Source organism: Rhipicephalus microplus, chromosome 10 (assembly GCF_043290135.1).
Source record: "Rhipicephalus microplus isolate Deutch F79 chromosome 10, USDA_Rmic, whole genome shotgun sequence".
Lineage (NCBI taxonomy): Eukaryota > Metazoa > Arthropoda > Arachnida > Ixodida > Ixodidae > Rhipicephalus > Rhipicephalus microplus.
In genome coordinates, this window is record NC_134709.1 from 80718115 (window position 1) to 80741197 (window position 23083).

At 47.0% G+C, this 23083-nt stretch overlaps 1 protein-coding gene across 1 annotated transcript in view; it reads right to left on the reverse strand.

The window, feature by feature from the left end:
- The window catches only part of LOC142774773 (protein O-mannosyl-transferase TMTC1-like), a 41423-nt gene extending 18715 nt beyond the window's left edge, over window positions 1-22708 (reverse strand). Inside the window, exons 1-4 of the mRNA XM_075875807.1 lie at window positions 22499-22708; window positions 21598-21676; window positions 2293-2396; window positions 872-1072 (exon numbers count right to left, since the gene is read on the reverse strand). Coding sequence (XP_075731922.1) covers window positions 872-994 — 123 coding nt within the window. The 5' untranslated portion in view covers window positions 995-1072; window positions 2293-2396; window positions 21598-21676; window positions 22499-22708. The remainder of the gene's footprint in view (window positions 1-871; window positions 1073-2292; window positions 2397-21597; window positions 21677-22498) is intronic.
- Window positions 22709-23083: the final 375 nt, after the last annotated feature.

Consider the following 23083-nt stretch of genomic DNA (forward strand, 5'->3'; position numbering starts at 1 on the left):
CTTTTATGATGAGCAAGCCCACTATAGGTTTATGATTGTGAATGTTTATTCGGTCTTATTAAAATCACTGACTGTGTTACTGCCAGAACGGCCAATATACTATTTTTGAGAAAATTCTGCAACTTCAATTTTTTTATGATAGAAGACATAAAATAGTGAAGAACACAAGGAAACAAAAGTACGCCCCATTACAAATGTATGTGCATAGCCATTCACCTTCATTCATTTATTTTCTTCAAGACAGAATGAAGCAGTGTATAAATGTACTCTCGAAACTACTGGTCCAGTTATGGGGAAACTTGTTGGCCGGTTTTACAAAAAAACCCAGCTAATGGACGATTTATCTCATGACCCTCTAGAAGGACAAGTATCGAAGAACCGTCTGCGGATAAATATAGCAATGTGGAGCTTCCCTGCGACGTGACATACAGGGAATTCGCGCAAATAGGCTTAAACGTCATTACCATATCCGCTGTGAGGAGAATAAACATACTGACCAGCTGGACTGAATACATGTTGGCTACACGCTTTATACAAGACTTAATACACGCTAGCCTTGTAATGGTAATGGCGCTTGACCTCGTGATGGTTTCTCGTGAACCGACGCTATATAGTGCTTTACATATTCGAAAATTGGATGCGTTAGACCTACTGAAGCAAACATAATAATTAAAAAAAATTCATATAGGCAATATAGAACGACCGTTCGGTGAAAGTGTGATCATAGTAACACCATGATCACCATAAAAATTGGCATTCCAGTGCTCCCCCCTCCCAAAAAAACATACATGAAATTGAAGTTAACTCATTGCTATTCCGTTTTTAGGCAAGGCCCGTAGAATAAGAATTATGAAACGTAATGGCAACTCACGCTGCTTTTTCTTTTCAATCTCGTCAAAGTCCGCCTGCCAAGAGCCAATATCGAAGTGATTAACGCCAGTGTAGCCAGATTCCTGTAGTCGCATGGTGATGTCACGAGAGGTATACTGCCCATCTGCCAATCGTATGACAGGTACGTGGACACAGCAAGATCCAGGCGTTGAAGGCACACAAGTAGCTGTAAGTCAGTAGCCTGTCGCAAAGAAAAGGAAGGAATCAGGATGGGCGACGTGCATTCGCAAGGCTTATCATAAAATGAGCATCGTCTCCTAATATTGTTTGTGCAGTGCTACCAACACGCTCTGTACTTTTTGTGAAGTGAAAGTAGGATGTTAGCGGGTGCTCAAATTGTTTATGTAGGTGCCAGTAATTGAGTATACCGTTTTCCTGGAGTATTGTTTTTTGGAGTTGGTAGTAATGAAAATACTCTGTGGTATTTTTACTAGTTAAAACTGTATCTATACACTAGACATATACAATAAAGAAGTAATAAAAGCTGCGACATATATAAAATTGTTTACTGAGAAATTAAATTTTACTCGGAACTGTGCATTTAATATTTAAGCGTGCATAAATGTTCTGCACTACATTTTTATCGCGTTCCTCCATACGCGACTTCGTTTGTTTGGTTTTTTTGCGTGACATTTTCTCACTGATTATTTTATTTCGAAACATCATGTTCGCCATCGTGGAATCAACAATGGACTAATGAACAATGATTCAAGATGCACAATTTAAAATTCTTGTCTTTTCATAATGGTGTTCCTCTCTATCATTTGAAAGTAACCTCTTATACCAAGTGACGCAAGACTTGCATTTAGAAAACTTAACTTTATTTCTGTGACCTTTTGCCAGTTTTTTATATGTGTTCTGAAAGTTCGAGATACGGGATACGGGACTTCATAATGACTGCGAGGAAAAACATTGTGAGAATTCAGTTTTCGACCATTGACACTAATGCAATCTTGTTCTTTTCTATACAAGGAACCGCTTGCCCCCAAGTAAAGATCGCCGATCTCAAATATTTTATTAAGCGATGGGTCGGCGATACGGTGATACAATAGACATTTTTCATATTTGTAAAGCAAGCTAATAAAACTAATGGTGGATAGGCAGTTACTGCAAAGAGGTTCTTTGTGCACAGTTTAATTGCGCCAGGACATCAAAAATATTTTTTTTCCTCTCTTGACATAAAGAGGCGTTACCGACAAGCTCCAGCGCGTGCAACTAGGAGTTAGTCTCGACCTGAAAGATGCCGGCATTAGTTGAGGGTATGTACAGTGCGGAAAAGTGCACTTGCTGATAATAAAGGGGTATAATAATAGTTATAGGCCAGTATTGCATTTGTAATGAAAACAAATGATTTAGGATACTTTCTTACTACCACTAGCCATATTTGAAAGGTATGTTCACCTGGTTGTACGCATCGAGGAGTAGGCTGCAGGGTTGTCCATCTCAGAAAATTCAGGAAAGCTTCCTTGCAGAATGCATATCCTGAAGCATAGGAGCAATATCGTCTGCACATAGAAATAAAAAAAAAACACAATATAAGCGCAATAGATGTCATTGCCTAGTGCTTTCCTTGCTTTAGTTTCTGCCAGTGATTGCTCCGAAAACGTCATAAATTTCCTGGGTTCATTCAAGAAAACAATTCCCATCCACCGGGGAGTTGCGCCAGTCTAATGACTAAACTAGTAGACATTTCTCACATTGCAAAGGGAGGCAGTTGATAAATATATGTTATGTGAAGGAATTAATAAAGGTACAGAGCATTGTTTTGTTGGACGCTATTCGGTTGGAAGCCATGAGTTATACGGCAAAATTTTTTTGCTTGCTGGTATACCTAATTTCTTTTTGAGAGAACCTAATGATTTCTTTTAAAGAACAAAAAAAAACAGTAAACCTTCTATGTCTATTCGCCGACACTTCAGTCACACTTTGGTTGTGACAACATTGCACTTTATGAGGCAGCACGTGTATAGGAATCACTGTGATTATCATTATTTTCATTGTTTCGTTCACCTGCATCTTTCTGAAGTTTTCATTGCCAGAAAACGCGGGTTTTTTTTATAACTAATGACGCCGGCAACACACGGGATTTAATGCGAAACAATCTTGTTCCCGCTGTGGAGTTAATGAAAAGCGCGCAAACACGGGAAAATATGGCGAGCTAGACAGGATCGAGAATTGTGATATCGCCATGCTATTCTTACGAATTTCAGGAAGTGACTACGCATCACTAGCGCATACTGGCCATACAAGAAAGCAAGATCCAGAGCATATAAGTACGCGTGGACGTTTACTCATCGAGGGAAGCTTGACTAAAACAATAGCGACTGTTTCGCTTTGTTCTATCACTCCTGCACAGCGTTGCAACGCTATTGTTCTGATGCGAGGCAGACCTATTCGCGGATGGTTCCAAACTGCGCCGTTTATCGATCGCCATTCGTTGCTTTTAGAAAAGCATGTAGGCCATATACGCGATAAGAAATCATCATACTCAGTGCCAGGGATCCTATTCCTTTTGTACTACGCTACTGAGTAGCGTTTGTTAGCTAGTAATAACGACCAGTAAAGACATTTTGCCTGGTTGTAATCGGCATAGGCACTGCCACGGGACCTATTCCTTTTGTACTACGCTAGAGAGTAGCGCTTGTTAGGTAGTATTGGTGACCAGTAAAAACATTTCTCTTGGTTGTACAGGGATTACAGAGGTTGGCTGCTGATTCTTGGCTGCTGATGAGATCAATCCTGGCTGAAACGTCACAGTTCAATGCAGGCGAATTGTCTGGCACCTGCATAGGCAACTGTGTGATGTAAGTTCCATGTAAATGAACACCAGATGATGGAAACGTTCAGAGCTCAACGTCACTCATTCATTTCGTAGCTCTCGCTCGTAAAATTCAACATATGACATTCATACTGAACAGAGAGTTGTGAGAATGATAAGTCCATACGTGCCAGGATAAATTGTCGGTTTTATCATTTTGTATGTAGAAGAGATTACAAGTTCTCAACACGCTAAAAATATGTCCGGGCAATGATCATACATAGCGCCAATGGTGGCTCCATATAAAGATTTTTTACTCCCATAATGTCATCGTTATAACGGGAATAAGACGTGTAATGAAATAGGTTTACAGCCTATGAAGCAAGACTTTAGAGCAATTTTCCTTTCAAATCAATGTGAGAGTAACATAAGGCTGGCTCTTAAAGGACTGAGTTGCCACAAATCGACACACCTTTCAATTAACTTCTTGTCGATTTGGCAAGTGAACTGCAGATAAGTGCGTTCCTGCTTGAGACATCGGCAAGACCATTCCATCAATTACAGTCTCGTGGCCCATACTATTGACTCGGAAAAGAACATTGCTTCTTCATGCTATATATATATATGTATTTATATATATACATATATATATATATATATATATATATATATATATATATATATATATATATATATATATATATAATAATTATCTTCAAATATAATCTCTATTGTGGTACAGCGATGGTAATTTGCGTATCACCTATACCACGTGTAACGAAAGCTATCGATTGGCGACGAAATTAGACCAAACGCCGTTCATGGTCTCAATTTTTTCGCTAAGAGCTAGTGCACGTCTGCACACGTTGTTTATGCTACTACATATTTTTAAAAATACTCCCACCTCCCGGTCACGGCTAGAGCTTGTAAAATGTATGGGTCTTCTAAAACAACATGCGTGCTCGAATCGTCATCGTCAAGCTTGTATAATTCATCCTCAACCGAAGTCCAGAGAGACTAGACGAGACCATAAACTTGTACAGCTGCCAGACTCCTCGATTATCACCACACGATACGCTTGAAGGCCACTTTAGGATATGCTGAGCAAAGATGAATACCAGTGGGCATTGTTTTTTTTCACCATACATCGGTGATCTAGCTACTTTTGACGGTAACTCAGCTTCTTCCTGTCACGTCGAGCAGTCTGCGCACTTGGAGCTCCGAAGTCGTCCACCAGTTGTACAGTCCTGGTTGTATTACTTTTGAACTTTAATTTTCGCAGCCCCTTGCTTAAGCATGACTTGGATTGGAAGAGTATGTTCCACCAACGATCCTAGCAAGGTGTATCAAGTAGTCTTCAAATCTTTACGATGCATCACGAGCAGTAAAATATGCAATTTGAGAGGTCGTTGGCAATTCAGAATGTCTTGGAAATATATTGTTCCTGCTTCAGGTAGGAGTGCTTTATTAAAGCACAGCGTAGCGGGCGTATTTCTACTGTGCAGTGGCAACCAGAAGGCGTTGGCGGAAATCCCACTTGACAATTCATAGTACACTGCTTCGGTAGGTTCAAATGTTCCGTAAGCTTTCAGGTTCACACTGACGGAAACGTCCAACTTTGGATTAAGAATCAGCCTTCTATCAAGGTAGTCGTTGACGAATGGGATGCCTTGAACTTGTGACGATGTGTCGACCATAACGTTGAACTTCATAATCAGAGATTGTTCTCCTAGAACTCTGTGACGTAGCATATAAAATATAGCGTGATCAATTAAAGCGTTCTCAGGCACCACTTCAGCATGTCTTAACTTGAAACATTGCCAAAGGGCTGTGTCGTGTTGCACCAATAATCCTTCCATGAATAGCCTCTCGATCTGCCAGTTTTTGGGGACGTCTGAGCATGCCAACATAATTTGTTTCAAGTGGCTGTTTTGAGCTGTGTATTCGAGGTTGTTCCACAGTACACCCATTTTATTGCGATAGCGATTAAATGGACAGTCTCGGCTAGATTTTTTCGTCGATGCCACCACCATCATCCACGCATGTATATATATATATATATATATATATATATATATATATATATATATATATATATATATATATATATATATATATATATATATATATATATATATATATATATCGTAGGGAACTATGCGAACGACGACGAAGCAGCAAGAAACGGCAAGCCACCGCGTTGGTGCACACGCGCGACCCGAGCTTGCGTTTGTTTTGTATTTTCGGCCTGTTGGCATTCCTCGCTCTTCTGGCATTCCTCGGCCTTCCAGTAGGTCTGTACGTAAACAAACTGCGTGACATCTGGTGGAGGTGTGTGGACTCCCGTAGAAACCTGGAACTTCGCTCCTGTAAGCTTCCCCTTCTACGTGACACGAACATGGCCACCGAGACGCCACTCCAGGTGGGACCTTCGACCGTCCATGTCACTTGCGGCGCCGTGTATCCTCAACAAGACCCTCCTATCTTCACGGGCTCCACTGAGTCGGACGTCGAAGATTGGTTGGCGAGGTACGACAAAGTCGGCGCAAGTAACAAATTGGACGACCCAAGTAAGCTGGGCTACATCACGTTCTACCTTGCGGACACCGCACAACTGTGGTTTAATAACCACGCAGCTGACATTACTACGTGGTATCCATTCAAGACTGCTATTATGGACGTCTTTGGACGACCTGCGGCACGCTAGCTTCAAGCCGAGCACTGTTTACGTCACCGTGCCCAGCACCCAGGTGAGACCTACACGGGCTACATTGAAGATGTGTTGCATCTATGCAACCACATCAACTCTACCATGCCTGAGGAAGAAAAAATCTGGCACATTTTGAAAGGCATTGACGACGGCGCCTTTCAGATGTTGCTCGCGAGAAATCCCCCCACAATTGCTGTTCTCGTTTCCCTCTGTCAAAGCTTCGATGAATTGCGTAGGCAGCGTGCATTTGCTCGTCAAGCCCTCACGACACCAGACACGCTCGCAAGCTTGCACCTATCTGCCCATCCTACTGATCAGCAGCCGCTGCTTTCGACAATCAAGGACTTCGTCCGCGAAGAGGTAGCGCACCAGCTGTCACTGCTGCCACTGACACATGAGCCCGCGCAAGCTTTTGCACCGGAGCTCCAACACGTCATTTGGACCCAAGTAGCTGAGGCCCTTCCGCCGATGCATCAGCAACCACCAGTCACTACACCTCTCACGTACGCCGCCGTCGCTGCTCGGCCTACACAACAGCGTATGCCATATGTTCAACCTGCCACGCCACCCTATGTCGTGCCTACAACCCCAATTGCTGCGCCGTATCCCTACGCGAGATCTTCAGCTCCATTTTACCGTCGCTCAGACGCTTGGAGGACGCCGGCCCATCTGTTCCGCCTGTGGTATCGCTGGACACGTCGCTCGCCACTGTCGCCGAGATCCCCCTCCAGTCGACACCATGAGCAGGCCAATGGCGTCGTCGTCTAGGACGCCATCAAGGTACACCACTGACGGTCCTCAACCCTACGCAAACCATCGGTCACCATCGCCCCGACGACGCTCCCTGTCACCTATGCGTTGCCGACCTGCTACAGAAGAGGGAAACTGATCGCTGCAGCTCCGGAGGCAACAGCTGCATAAAATTCGAACTGCTCAAGGCCTCCATCTTTCTCTCCGCAAAACGTTATTGACGTCATTGTTGAGGGGACCGCCACACAAGCGCTTATCGACACAGCGGCCGCCGTTTCCATAATCTGTGACCTTATGCCGCAAGTTGAAAAAGGTGACGACACCTCTTTCGGGCCTGATGCTTCGCACGGCCAACTCGGAGTGCATAGAGCCTACAGCTGTGTGCACTGCACGTGTCATTATCCAAGGTGAACTTTATGCCATTGAATTTCTCGTGCTGGCATCATGCTCCCACGAAGTCATTCTTGGATGGCACGTTCTTTCGCGTCATCGGGCCATCATAGATTGTTCACCTGCAGAAGTTGTCCTTACACCACTGCCAACCTCTTGTTTGGTGGATTCTCTTTCTGAAGCTTACAAACTTGTCGTTGTTGATGACACGGAAATAGCACCGAGAACATCAACCCTTGTAGCCCTGACCTGTACGGCTGCTCCTGCCGGAACTGTTTCGTTCACTCTATCTGACGTATTTACCCGCCACCGTAGCCTACACCTGCCCTTTGCCGTAGTCGCTGTGGAATCTGGTGCTACCGCCATGTTCGTCGCGAACTCGCTATCATCGCCAGTTACCTTACTTCGCGAAGAATGTTTGGGTAACATACGAGACGTTGACCTCTTGCGCCCTCTGGAGTTCGCCGAACACCCACCTCACCTCCAGCTCAATGCTATGACGCCACCTGTGACTACACTGCCCACGCCGGACTCATTCCAGCCCTCTGTTGCCGCTGAGCTATCAGCGACACAAAGAAGGGAACTCTTGTTGCTTCTTCGAGAGTTCCGTTCTGCCTTCGATTGCGCTCAACCATCTTTGGGTTGCACAGTGAACATCACGCACCACATTGACACCGGTACTCATGCTCCCTTACGCCAACGACTATATCGAGTTTCACCGGAAGAGCGCCGTATTATCGACGAACAAGTCGACGGTATGCTCAAGCGTGGTGTCATCCAGCCATCGCAGAGCCCTTGGTCGTCCCCTGTTGTACTTGTGCGCAAAAAGGATGGGTCTATCCGATTCTGTGTCGACCACCGCCGGCTCAATAAGATAACTCGGAAGGATGTGTACCCGTTGCCACGCATCGACTATGCTCTCGATTGCATGCAAGGAGCAGAATATTTCTCTTTAGATTTACGCTCAGGATATTAGCAATTTCCAATGGCTGATCCTGACCGATCGAAGACTGCATTTGTACCACCTGATGGGCTGTATGAGTTTAACGTCATGCCGTTAGGACTCTGCAATGCCCCAGCTACCTTCGAACGGATGATGAACACCATCCTTCGTGGCTACAAGTGGAACGCGTGCCTCTGCTACCTAGACGACATCGTCGTTTTTTTCTCGCGACTTTTCGACTCACCTTGTTCGTCTTCGTGCTATTCTCACGGATCTCACCTCTGCTGGCCTTCAACTTAACGTTAAAAAGTGCCATTTTGCCGCACGTCAGCTCACTATACTGGGTCACGTCGTCTGCAAAGAGGGTGTGGGGATACCAAGAATACGTGGTCGCTTACGCGAGCCGAACCCTCAAGAAAGCCGAGTTTAATTATTCTGTCACGGAGAAAGAGTGCCTCGCGATTGTCTGGGCTTTGACGAAGTTCCGCCCATACCTTTATGGCCGTCTTTTCGAAGTCGTCACGGACCACCACGCTCTATGCTGGCTATAATCGCTCACAGACCCGTCGGGGCGCCTTGGTCGTTGGGCGCTTCGCCTACAGGAATACGACATTCATGTTGTATACCCATCCGGCCGCAAGCACTCCGACGCTGATGTGCTATCCAGCTCACCGCTGATGCGCTATCCTGCTCGCCGCTACCGGCTGACCCAACCTCCTCGTCACCTTCTTCAGCTGTCATAACACCAATCGCTTTCACAGACATGGCATCGGAACAACGCAAAGATATGTGGATTTCCCAACTCCTCGCCTTTCTGACTGATCCGTTAGCTAATTTGGTCTCAAGAACTATCCGCCGTCAAGCCACACATTTCGCTATTCGAGACGACCTCCTCTATCGGCGGAGTTACACGTCTGAAGGTCGGAGGTGGCTGTTAATGATACCCAACCACATGCGCTCGGAAATCTGTACTGCTTTCCACAGCGACCCGCAAAGCGCTCACACTGGCGCTCTCAAAACGTACAACCGTCTATATCAGCGGTACTATTGGCGCGGCATGTACACATTTGTCCGCAAGAACGTACGTGTTTGTACTGCATGCCAGCGACGTAAAGTCCCACCTCAACGCCCTGCCGGTACACTTCAGCCTCGGCCTTGTTCAGCGCGTCCGTTTGACCGCGTCGGTATCGACTAATACGGACCACTTTCCACGTCGTCTTCTGGAAATAGGTGGGTAATTGTTGGCGTGGACCACCTCACGCGTTACGCAGAGACGGCAGCACTACCCGCAGCAACCGCGAGGGAAGTTGCGTTTTTCATCTTGCGCAGCTTTGTTTTTCCCCACGGTGCTCCCCGCGAACTTTTGAGCGACCGGGGGCGTGTTTTATTGTCTGACGCCATTCAAGCGTTGCTCGCTCAGTGCAACATGGTTCATCGCATGACGACAGCATATCACCCGCAGACGAATGGCCCAACAGAACAATTTAATTGCACTCTCGGTGATATGTTGACGATGTACACAGCTTCATACCAGACCAATTGGGGCAATGTCCTTCCATTCGTCACGTATGCGTATAACACCACATCGCACGCGACAACAGAGTTCTCCCCTTTATTTCTGTTGTACGGACGCGAACCATCGTGAGGGCTGGACACTATCCTCCCATACGCGCCAGACTCCTATGAGTACACTGCAATTTCTGATGTGTCCAGGTACGCAGAACATTGCAGACGATTGGCCCGTTCACTGACAACCGAGGACCAAGGCCACCAAAAGCTATGGCATGACACTGACCGACATCTCTCTACTTTCACGACTGGTGCTCTCGTTTGGCTCTAGATTCCACAGAGCACTCCTGGCCTTTCGTCGAAATTACTGGCACGATACCACGGGCCCTACCGCATTCTCACCCGTACGTCACCAGTCAATTATGAGGTTGAGTCTTTGACACAGTCTCATGACTTACGCCGTCATGGCCGAGAAATTGTGCATGTGAGTTGCCTGAAGCCGTATTACGACCCCGCTATAGTAACTACGCCTTAAGTCGCCAGGTTGGCTACGCTATTCACCTGGGGGCCGATGTAGGGAACTATGCGAATGACGACGACGCAGCAAGAAACGGCAAGCCACAGCGTTGGTGCACACGCGTGACCCGAGCTTGCGTTTGTTTTGTAGTTTCGGCCTGTTGGCGTTCCTCGGCCTTCCTGTAGGTCTGTACGTAAATAAACTGCGTGACCATATATATATATATATATATATATATATATATATATATATATATATATATATATATATATATATATATAAACTGTACGTAAAAATGTACGTAAATAAACTGCGTGACAATATATATATATATATATATATATATATATTGAAATACAACGGTGCAGCTGACGCTTTATTGAAGCAACAGCAAAATGGCGCCGATCATGAAGAGGAACGGGCCGAAGACTGATGATGGTTATTGATAGATGAGGAAGATGACGTACAATGAATTCTCACACTAATTTCCCCCGTCGACGGAAGCGGCCAGCCTGGCCGCGAATTACGCTGTAGAACGCATACAATAGGGCTTGAGACGCGAAACGTGCACAATCTCTGTCCCGCGGCAGCGTTGGTCAGTGGGGACATGAACAGGTGTGACACGGTAGTTCACCGGTGAGGTCTGTTCGATAACTTTGTAAGGGCCAAGATAGCGTGACTCAAACTTTTCGCATAAGCCAGGCGTTCGCGCAGGAGTCCACAGAAGTACATTGTCGCCAGGGCGGTAGAGAACGACGCGGTGAGTGGCATCGTAACGATGTTTGCGATCTTCTTGGCTAGCTTCGGTGTTTACGCGGGCAAGACGACGGCATCGAGCAACGCGGGACAGAAACTGGTCGCAAACGAATGGTGAAGAGTTGACGGGGCCAGAAAAGAATGAAACGTCGAGTGGTGATGTCGGTTGGCGTCCGTATACTAGGAAAAATGGAGAATAGCCTGTGGTTCGTTGAACTGACGTATTATATGCATACGTGACAAAGGGTAGTATGGCATCCCAATTGCGATGGTCCGGTCGGATATACATGGACAGCATGTCACACAGCGTGCGATGAAATCTTTCCGTTAAGCCATTGGTTTGCGGGTGATAGCTAGATCTTGTTTTATGAACTGTTTTTGATGCTTGAAGAACTTCACTGAGCGTGCTTGAAAGAAATGCCTTTCCCCGGTCGCTCAAAAGGACACGAGGGGCTCCATGACGTAGATAAATAGCATTCAAGAAGAAAGTTGCTACTTCCGAAGCACTTCCTGAAGTGATTGAGGCCGTCTCAGCGTACCGGGTCAAGTGATCAACCGCGGTGACTATCCACCTCTTGCCGTCTGATGTAGTTGGGAGGGGCCCGAAGAGGTCAATTCCGACGACAGAGAACGGCTCTGATGGACAAGGAAGTGGTTGTAGGGTCCCGACTGGAGGAGTAGTGGGCCGCTTGCGGTGTTGGCAAAGTGCGCACGAGGCAATATATTTAGCTACTGTCGTGGAAAGACCTGGCCAGAAAAATCGACTGCGGATGCGCTCGTATGTTTTGTAGTAACCCAAGTGTCCTGACGTCGGGTCGTCGTGGGAAGCGCGCAGAACTTCAGTGCGTAGTGCGCGTGGTACGACGGGAACCCATCGGTGGCCTTCCGGGTGCAAAATGTATCTCACAATATATATATATATATATATATATATATATATATATATATATATATATATATATAATATATTCTCAATATTCTCACAATATATATATATTGCAAAATTCTCACAAAATTCTCGCAAAATTCTCACAAAATTATCGCAAAATTCTCACAATATATATATATATATATATATATATATATATATATATATATATATATATATATATTGTCACGATGAGTCACAAGTACTGGGAGATATATTGAACAACCGGGTAGCTAGCTCTAGGACGATGCGTCAGTCGTGGCTGGCTCTCGAGCCGAGAAGAGACACGCAAATCTTCTTTCTTTCCTCCAGATGGTAGAGCCGCTCTTGCAGTCGACCCACTACGTGTGGGTGGCATTATCCCCCCTTTCGAAAAGAAAAAAAAAAGTCCCAAAAAGGGAAAAGAAAAGTACATAGCACCACCACGATGTTACGACATAGGCACGTGGAAAAAAAGAAATTGGAAATTCGGATAAAGTAAAAATAGAAATGAACGAGCGTGCCAATATAGGAAAAATCAGTGAACGAAAAAGCAAGTTCACAAAAATAAATAAATAACACAAAGAATGCTGTACGGCAAGAAAAAAGTTATGAACAACGCGCAATAAATGGTTTCATGCGCAACACATGAACGACATCTGACCTCGGTCGTGTCCTACTCCGTGCCTGCGATGTTGAGTCCGGAACCACTTCGTAGTTCACGTCACTGACGCGACGTAACACTTTATAAGGGCCAAAGTACCGGCTCAGTAACTTTTCACTAAGGCCACGGCGGCGGACGGGCGTCCACACCCAAACTTGGTCTCCGGGGTTGTAAAATACTTCACTGTGGCGGATGTTATAGCGCCGTGCGTCTGCCTGCTGTTGCTGGCCGATGTGTAATCGCGCGAGCTGCCGGGCTTCCTCAGCACGCTCTGCGAATTCATCGGCGTCAGTTGTCAACTCGTCTTCGTCTTGACACGGTAGCATAGAGTCCAGCATGGTCTGCACTTCGCGGCCGTAGAGAAGCCGAAATGGCGTGAATCGCGTGGTCTCTTGCACGGCGGTATTATACGCGAAGGTCACGTAAGGTAAGATCCGGTCCCATGTTTTGTGCTGTACGTCGATGTACATTGAGATCATGTCTGCGATGGTCTTATTCAGTCGCTCGGTAAGTCCGTTGGTTTGCGGGTGGTACGCAGTTTTCTTTCGGTGTCTGGTGTTGCTCAGTTTGAAAACCTCGTCCATAAGCTGCGCCGTGAATGCCGCCCCTCTGTCCGTTATTATACTGGAAGGAGCACCGTGTCGTAACACGATGTGGTGCATGAAAAATTGTGCTACCTCTGAAGCCGTGGCTCGTGGGATCGCCTGCGTGTCAGCGTAGCGTGTCAGATAGTCGGTCGCGACGATCACCCATTTGTTGCTGTCCGCAGATAGGGGGAATGGCCCGAGAATGTCCATGCCGACTTGGTCGAACGGCGTGCAGGGTGCTTCAATGGGCTGAAGCAAACCAGCTGGCTTAACAGATGGTTGCTTTCGACGCTGACATTCCCGACAGCTCTTCACGTACTTCTTGACGCTTGCCGAAAGTCCTGGCCAATAGTACCTCACGCTCACTCTGGCAAGTGTCCGTGAGTAGCCCAGATGACCGGATGTGGGTTCGTCATGGCAAGCGAAAAGGACGTCGTCTCGCATGTCTCGAGGAACCACCAGGAGGTAGGTACGGTTGTTCGAACGAGCGTTCTTCTTGTACAGCACACCCTCTCGAAGGCAGAACGACGGCAACGAGCGGGATAAATGACGTGGTATGATTGTGCCCTGGCCCTCTAAATGATCGATGATCGGACGAATCTCTGCGTCATCCCGCTGCAGTTTACTCAAGTCTGATGAGCTAATGGCACCCAGGAAGCCTTCGTCTTCCTCTGCTTCCTGACTGACGACATGAAGGGGTGCGCGTGACAGTGTGTCAGCGTCTTCATGCTTACGGCCGGACTTATGGACGATGGTGACGTCAAATTCCTGCAGCCACAAGCTCCACCGTGCTAGCCGTCCTGAAGGGTCGCGCAGGCTTGCCAACCAGCAGAGGGCATGGTGGTCCGTCACTACCTTGAAGGGACGACCATAAAGGTACGGGCGAAACTTGGTGATTGCCCACACGACTGCGAGGCACTCTTTCTCCGTAGTGGAATAATTCGCCTCAGCACGGGATAGAGAGCGGCTGGCGTAGGCTATCACCCTTTCGATGTCGTCTTGACGCTGAACGAGCACTGCACCAAGCCCAACGTTACTAGCGTCAGTATGGACCTCCGTGTCAGCATCATCGTCGAAATGAGCGAGAACGGGTGCTGATTGCATGCGCTGTCGCAGTTCATCAAAAGCTGCTTGTTGCTCGTTTTCCCAGACAAACGGCGTGTCGTCCCTTGTGAGACGAGTCAGAGGTTCTGCTATCTGTGAAAAGCCATGAATGAACCGGCGATAGTAGGCGCACAAACCAAGGAAGCGCTGGACGGCTTTCTTATCGATAGGAGCTGGTAATTCGGCAACAGCGGCAAGCTTGTCTGGATCGGGCCGGACTCCTTCAGCGCTAACTACATGTCCAAGAAATTTCAGTTCTTCATAGCCGAAGTGGCACTTCTGTGGCTTTAGAGTGAGGTCCGCCGATCGGATAGCCTCCAGCACGCTGCGCAGGCGCTGTAGGTGCTGCTCGAACGTGGCAGAGAAGACCACCACATCATCAAGGTAGACAAGACAAGTCTGCCACTTGAGCCCTGTGAGGACAGTGTCCATCATTCGCTGGAAAGTTGCCGGCGCTGAACACAAGCCGAAAGGGAGTACTAGAAATTGGTATAGGCCGTCTGGAGTCACGAAGGCTGTCTTTTCGCGGTCTCGCTGATCTACCTCGAATTGCCAGTACCCGCTTTTGAGGTCGAGAGAAGTGAAATAATGGGCACGACGAAGTCTATCCAGCGAATCGTCGATACGCGGTAGCGGGTACACATCCTTTTTGGTCACGTTGTTGAGCTTTCGGTAATCGACGCAGAAGCGTAGCGATCCGTCCTTCTTTTTAACAAGCACGAATGGAGATGACCACGGGCTGTTGGATGGTTCGATAACGCCATCGTCAAGCATCTCGCGAACTTGCGTACGTATCACTTCACGTTCTTTAGCCGACACGCGGTAGGGGTGCTGGTGTATTGGGCGTGCGTCCTCGTACGTGATGATTCTGTGCTGAGTCATGGACGTCTGGCGGATCTTTGAGCAACTTGCGAAGCAAGACCTGTACTCGAACAAGAGCGCTCGCAGCGCAGTCTGGTTATCAGTGGACAGATCAGGATTGATGTCAATGTTGCTCATTGATGTGTATGCGTTATTCACTATTTCTGACGTGGGACAGTTGGTTACGTTTGCTACTTCGTGGGCAAACGCTATCGAAGTGCCACGGAAAAGGTGTCGATGCTTGTTGCTAAAGTTGGTAACGAGCAATTCAGATCGGCCGTCGCGAACGTGAATTACACTACTCGCTACACATATGCCTTGCTGCAGGAGGTGTTCTAAATTTGTCTTGGCCACCACATCGCCATCGCTCAAACCACAGCATGTTACGTCGACTAGAACACTGGCTCGGGGAGGAAGCGTCACGCTCTGTTCAGAAATACGGAGTACGTCGACACGCATTCCGTCATCCTGCACGTTGATTGCTCGCTGGGCTGAGAACGTGACGCGGCGCTCTTGCAGATCAATGATAGCTCCATTTTCCTGTAGAAAATCAACTCCCAGAATGACGTCACGGGAGCATTCACGTAGAACAAGGCAGCTTGCTACGAATGTGTACCCTTGAATCTGTACTCTAATTGTGCAGGCACCCAGTGGAGTTACGACATGGCCACCAGCTGTCCGAATCTGCGAGTTATGCCACGGCGTGATTACTTTCTTCAGCTGCGTTGTCAGTTTCCCGCTCAGTATGGAATAGTCTGCGCCGGTGTCCACTAACGCATTAACTACACAACCATCAATTGTTACTGCTATGTCGAGTGAAAGCCGGCTATCCTTTGCAGCAGCAGGTGATGTCGGACCAGTTTCTGTACGGTTCTGCGTCAATAGGAGGTCTTCAGCGCTTCGACGTTCAGCGACCCCGCCCCCAGAGGTCGCTTCGGCTAGTTTTCCCGGCGGGGGCTGGGAGATCGGGCGGTAGAATACCGCTGGGGCATTGATGAAAATCGCCTCGGCGATGGCGAGCGCGACTGGCGCCCGGCAGACGGTGGTTCATGCAGCTGGGAGAGGTAGTTTTGGATGTCGCGTGGTCTCTGACCGTAACGGGGGGGCGGCGAGTACGCAGAGAAGCCGCGAAGCCCAAGACGGCGATAAGGACACTGGCGGTACAAGTGATCAGCTTCTCCGCAATGAAAGCATAGAGGCCGGTGATCGGGTGTGCGCCAGACATCAGACTTCCGAGGATACGAGTGCCGATCGTCGATGTACTGGACCGGTTGTACCGAATGATGGGCAACAGAAGCACCACGGCCAAACGGCAGGGGCGGTGGCGTGTACGTGCCTTCGTAGTATTGCATGTGCTGCGCTGACTCGAGTGAAACTGCAGGGACAGGATGAACGAACAAGGGCGGCGATGCAGCAGGGCGTTTCAAGGCTTCCGCGTAGGTTGTCTTACGGTGGTATTCAGCAGGAGCTGGCGCAGCTGTGTCAGGAGGCAAGGTGTCCCGGAGGGCCTGGTGCAGCTCATCTTTGATGACGGTTGCAATAGAGCTAACCGTAGGATGCGGTGTTACACCAGCCTTTTGCAACTCCTCACGTACGATATTACGGATGAGTTCACGTAAGGAGTCATTGCTGGTCCCAGCAGCAGCGAAAATGTCAGCAGTGGACATGCCACTGACTTGCCTGTCGTATTGGTTTGATCGCTGCTGTAGCATTTTTTCCCATTGTCACGGCTTCAGACAAGAACTCCGCGACCGTCTTCGAAGGGCTTCGCACGAGGCCGGCGAAAAGCTGGTCCTTGACACCACGCATCAAGTGACGCAACTTCTTGTCCTCCGTCATTCTTGAATCTGCCCGTCGGAAAAGACGCGTCATGTCTTCGACGTACGCGGTCACAGTTTCGTTTGGCGACTGGACGCGGGCAAGAATAGCTCGTTCAGCTCTCTCTTGGCGGTCGGCGCTGGCATATGTCTGCAGAAGTCTACGAGAGAATTCAGGCCACGTCGTCAGCTGCTCCTCTCGATTTTGATACCACGTGCGAGCCCCGTCTTTGAGATAGAAGTAGACACGACCCAGTTTCGCCGCGTTGTCCCACTGATTCAAGTTGGCTACGCGCTCGAAGTCCGCCAACCAGTCCTCAACGTCTTCGCTCTCCGTACCATGGAACGTCGTCGGTGCCCGTGGGCTTTCCAACGTATATCGGTTCGACGACGTGCTTCCCGTGCCGGTTGGCAAGGTTTGTACCGAAGTGCTGGTCATGTTTGTTGACGTGATGGTAGCAGTATCGTTGACTTCCGGATGCAATCCCCTGATTCGGCGGCTCGTCCGATGCACGGGAGTATTGACTGGCACTGGACTCGTATTACGGCTTCCTGGGGGGGGTCTGCAGCATCCGTGAGACTACCCAGCACCTTCCACCAGTTTGTCACGATGAGTCACAAGTACTGGGAGATATATTGAACAACCGGGTAGCTAGCTCTAGGACGATGCGTCAGTCGTGGCTGGCTCTCGAGCCGAGAAGAGACACGCAAATCTTCTTTCTTTCCTCCAGATTGTAGAGCCGCTCTTGCAGTCGACCCACTACGTGTGGGTGGCATTATATATATATATATATATATATGGGAAAGAAGTGTATACCTAAGGGCTCGTTTTTCCGTGTTTTAACACAGTAATAATGAGATCTAACAAAAAGACAGTAATGACAAGGAATGTACAGGGAAAGTTATTAGAACCAGTGGAATGTAAATAAGAAGAAAGAAAAGTGGATGAAAAAATAACCAGCCGTGAGCAGGAATCGAACCTACGACCTTCGAATAACGCGTTCGATGCTCTAAGCACTGAGCTGCCACAGCGGCCTTCCCTCCATCCATTTTTTTGGGTTTTGGGTTTACATGTGAATTTAGAAGTAGGAGTGACAGTCAGCGTTATCTATAGGCCAAACGACGAGTGTGAAAACACTCTTATGCGTATGTTTGGCGTCACGTAGCACGTGAACTTATTCTGAGTGGGCAGCTGAATAATTGTCCCTCTTATACAATCTAAACACACCAAGTCTGCCAGTACGAGACCCTCGTTCAATGAAATAAGGGAAAGAAGTGTATACCTAAGGGCTCGTTTTTCCGTGTTTTAACACAATATTAATGAGATCTAACAGACAGTAATGACAAGGAATGTACAGGGGAAGTTATTAGAACCAATAGAATGTATATATATATATATATATATATATATATATATATATATATATATAGGGCTTATATGCAGAGGAATACCTTCAGCGTTGCCGCAAGGTTATAAGTATGAAAGTGGATGCGCTTGCACATAACAACTGTTTGCAGAAGGGCTTTCCTTGAAGGGCGAGTTGGTACATGATACTGAGGAAAACAGCGCAAAAAACGGGATGGAGAAAATTTGAACACACGACACAAGCGCTGTGTCGTGTGTTCAATTTTTCTCCGTCCCTTTTTTGCACTGCTCTCCTCAGTAATAACTGTCAACAGCGCGCCGCTCTTTCTCCCACAGTAGGCCGGAGCTCCTGCTATCAACACGAAATAAGAGTACTGCGCGGTAGAAAACACCGACGGGAAAAATACAAGGACAAGCGTCTTTTTACCGTCCGTGTTTTCTACCGCGTAGTACTCTTAGAATATGTATCATCAACTGGTTCAATCGTCCACCCTGATCAACACGAAACAACGGTGCCAAAAGTGTACCAGGAGTGGCCGTTCACATATAGGTGCGCTCGGCACATAACAAACTGCCACCAGCGGTGACACGCGAGGTATGGCCCTTAGTGCCAGCATGCACAGCCCACGGGAGGCGCTTCTCACCAACGCCGTCACTACACATGGTTCTTGTTGTGATCATCTACTGTGACCACGCCGCAAGAAACTTGGTTACTTGGCAAGCGCATGTTTACTACAAATAGTATTGCTCCTGAAAATGCTAGCCTTGCTTCGTAAAACATTTTAATGTGTTGCTATCGCATCCATTGCTTTGCCCTTTTGGCTAAACTGTGACACGTTTTTTGTGCAGGTCATTTTTTGGATGCCTGTAGTGAGCTATTATCAGTGTCGTTCTCCAGGATCTCTGATGCCCACTGCTACAAGCTGCCTCAATTATCGAGGAATCCGTGATATTGATTCATTGACACTGATCGTTTCGACTCTTAGTACACAGACTACGGGTTTAGTGTCACCGTAAAAAGTGGTACTTTTCCCACCTTGGTGGTCTAGTGCCTAAGGTACTCGGCTGCTGACCTGCAGGTAACGGGATTGAATCCTGGCTACGGCAGCTGCATTTTCAATGGAGGCGAAAAGGCTATAGGCCCGTGTGCTCAGATTTGGGTGCACGTTAAAGAACCCTGGTTTTCAAAATTTCCGGAGCCGTCCACTACGGCGTCTCTCATCATTATTTGGTGATTTTGGGACGTTGAGCCCCCCATATGAAATCAAATCACTAAGAGAGGTAATTTGATGACTGGGCCCTTGCATTAATTGTCCAGCCAAGTGCCGTGTTCATTGTCGAAAATCCTGGAATGTCCTTGCTTCTCATTTTTTCTCCTGTAATCATTATCCACAGGTGGTCAGCTCCAATCAACAAGCTGATGCCAGTCACAGTCTCCACTTCAGTTGAGTTATTTTTATTAGCAATAACTTTACCTTCATGACGCGACTTTTGCGTTGGGTGGCCATTACCTGTCGGCAAAATAATGTCGTCCCAGATAAACGTTACGACAATGACCCCAGTTGTGTGGATTTGAGAGTGGTGTAGGCTACGCAAGTGAACTTAAAAATATTTTGTTGCCCCGCAGAAGTTGGAGAAACGATGTCAAACGTGTTAAATAAAGATCTAGTTTTTCCCAGTAGATTGAGTTGCATTTTTTTAAGCTATAAATTCGGTGATGTATGATCTCTAGCTTCCTCCAACGAGAATCTCTCGGATGTAGCGGCATGTGTTACCGTTGACGACAAAGGCGTGAAAGATCTACCGGTGCACTCCTGTGTCTGTCTTCGCGCAACCACTTGAAGAATTCTTGGCGCATAGCATCACTGAGTGTGACGTCCCTCTCGTGCATCCTGAAACCTCTGCTTGTAACGACGTTTCCGCTGTAGCCAATTTATTTACGCAGTAAGGGTCCCACTTACTTGATGTGCGCCTTCCGTGACAAGCTAAGCACGCAAGTTTGACGTGCAAAGAACGTGCCTGATGGCCTCGGGACGTGCATTGATAGCAGCGGTTGTCTTTCGTCAGTATTCCTTTCTTGGAGTCAAGCGAGAGGTTCACATCACAGGTGCGTGTGACGTGTTTTTTTTCGATTTGCAAAAAAAAACACTAGCTCCAGCTGTTTGATATGCTGTGCGGTACCGAAGCGGTGCTGCCGCCTCGACCTTCATCATGACTAAGAGTGTAGTCAATGAGAGGTCATTCTGAAAATGGCTGACACTGATCCGGCTTTCTACGTTTCAATGCTTGTGAAGGTAAGCAGCTCTTTCAATTTTGAATTAGAGTTTGCAGCTGTTAGTGCTGCGTCTAAGGCATTCGTAGAAGGCTCGTGTCTGAAAGCGTGGCCGCGCTTTGCTTGTGTGCACGCCAATACGATATCATGTGGCGAAGACTCTCGTAGAATGTCAATGAGCAATTAAGAAAAAGTGACCGTTGGTACGTTTAGCGCAGTGAGATAGCATACGTTGAGCTGAGTGGTATCGTAAAGTGGCCGGAGGCCGTGCACGCCACTTTCATACTTTACGTGAGGTAGATTTCGAAACTCTGATAGCTGGTGTTGCTCAATCCGTTTTTGCTTGCCGTCCCACTGTGGTCCCCGGTTTCGGCACAACACAGTAAAGAAACCTGTCGATCGGCAAAGAAACCAGACCAAACGCCGTTCATGGTTTCAACGTCTTCGTATTGTCTAGCAGTGCTCGCGTGCACACGTTTATACTACATATTTTTCTGCACCATAGCTGCAAGTACACCACTCCACGCACGAACTAGTTATATGCACAAGTAATATGGGTATGCTTCACTTGACCTATAACCTTGAGCACTTCATTGGATATGTCAGTTGTAAATATAGATAAAACTTTTCACGTTTTTTTAAGTGTAAGGCAAGAAAAGCGTAATGGTCTTTCGTCGAACACTTTAAAATGTCTCTTAGCTAGTTTGAGAGTTACCACATAATTACAGATGTCCACATATCTACGTTGAGAACTTTTATACCACGCAGGTAAATGTGAAGCAATGGCTCACTTACCAGTGTCGTGAGAGCCACAAGCTCTGAATCGGTGATGCATCTGTAGGCAATACCTCGTATGCAGTACCTGCAGACTGGCCTGAAAGTCAGTTACACGTACGTTTTCAGGTTTCGAAAGTGTGGTCGTTAATTTTTATATGTACATGTCTTGCACTTTCTCAAAGATACGCTCAATGGCGCTGGTGTAATACAGTTCAACAACACTGTTTGAGATCACCAATTATATCTACTTCGATTGGAAGTACTATGGCTTGCCTTGAAGTCGAGGGTTTGACGGAAACGCGATTTATCTCCATAAAACATGCGGCTGCAAAATCTGCCAACCAAAAGTTTAGGCCTGCCTGTTCAGTATGAAACAAAGGCAACTAATCTGTTTTTACAACTCTGAAACAAAGCTACAACAACACGAGGGTTGTCTTCTGTTGCCCAAGAATATATCTACCACAGTGCGAAAACGGCACTGAAAACATTATGCTAAGCTTTGTGAGAAAGCTTAATCAAGCAGTGCATCAGATAGGACAAAAAGGAGAACGACCTCGTCAGTTAGTCTCACCTTGCTGTCTTTTCCAAACGTTCTCTGATGCGCTGTTTGATTCAGTTCCAAATTGGAACCCCACTAACACTGATTCATCCTTATGAAGGTTTTTTCTGCATCTCTCATATGTAAACATTTTTTTCAGTCAATTCGAAGTGAACTCTGAACACTTGATTGAATGCACGAGTTAGTTAAGGTGCAGCGAATGATTTGTACAGAATTTCGTGAAGCTATGAGTACCGTAATTAAGGTGGCATGCTTGAGCGTAAAAAATGACCAACTAGTAATCACAGTGCGCTATATGCAGTAAAGAAAGCATCATGATGTATTTCAGTACAAGAAACTGTAAATAGTGAAAGAACTTACCACGTCCAGCATCCAGCTTTGCGGCATTGCATCTCTTTTCCGGGGTGCATAGATTCACGCACTAATGTGCTTATCCTGAGAGCCATGCACAGCGGCAGAACTGTGATGCCTTGCTCTTTGGAAAGCAGCGCACATAAGGATAGTAGACCACTAGCTGCGAGCCACTTTGACTGTCCATGTCTCCCTTGGACATCTCGAGAGAGTTGGCAGCTGTTGCGATGAAAAAATGAAATAGAGTGCACTTCTCTAAACTGCCTCATATTCTGCCCTATCATATCTGTTTGCGAGAACAACACGAGTATTTCAAAATAATTTGTTAACAGCACGCTGTTTACATGCAAATTGTGAGCAGAAGTTTGTGGGACAACTCAACCACCTAAACTATGAGATTTAGGATTTGGTTTATTTTCCCCACGTAGGTACATTTGTAGGAAAGAGAACATTTAATAATTAGGGGGGGGGGGGAGGATGACAGAATGAAAAATGCAATATATGTAGCTTCACTGGCTTCGCTACCCACATGGCATAAAAAGAGCAAGATGCCGTGCGGAGAGCGTTTTAGCAGTGAAAAATTGAGAATCGCGT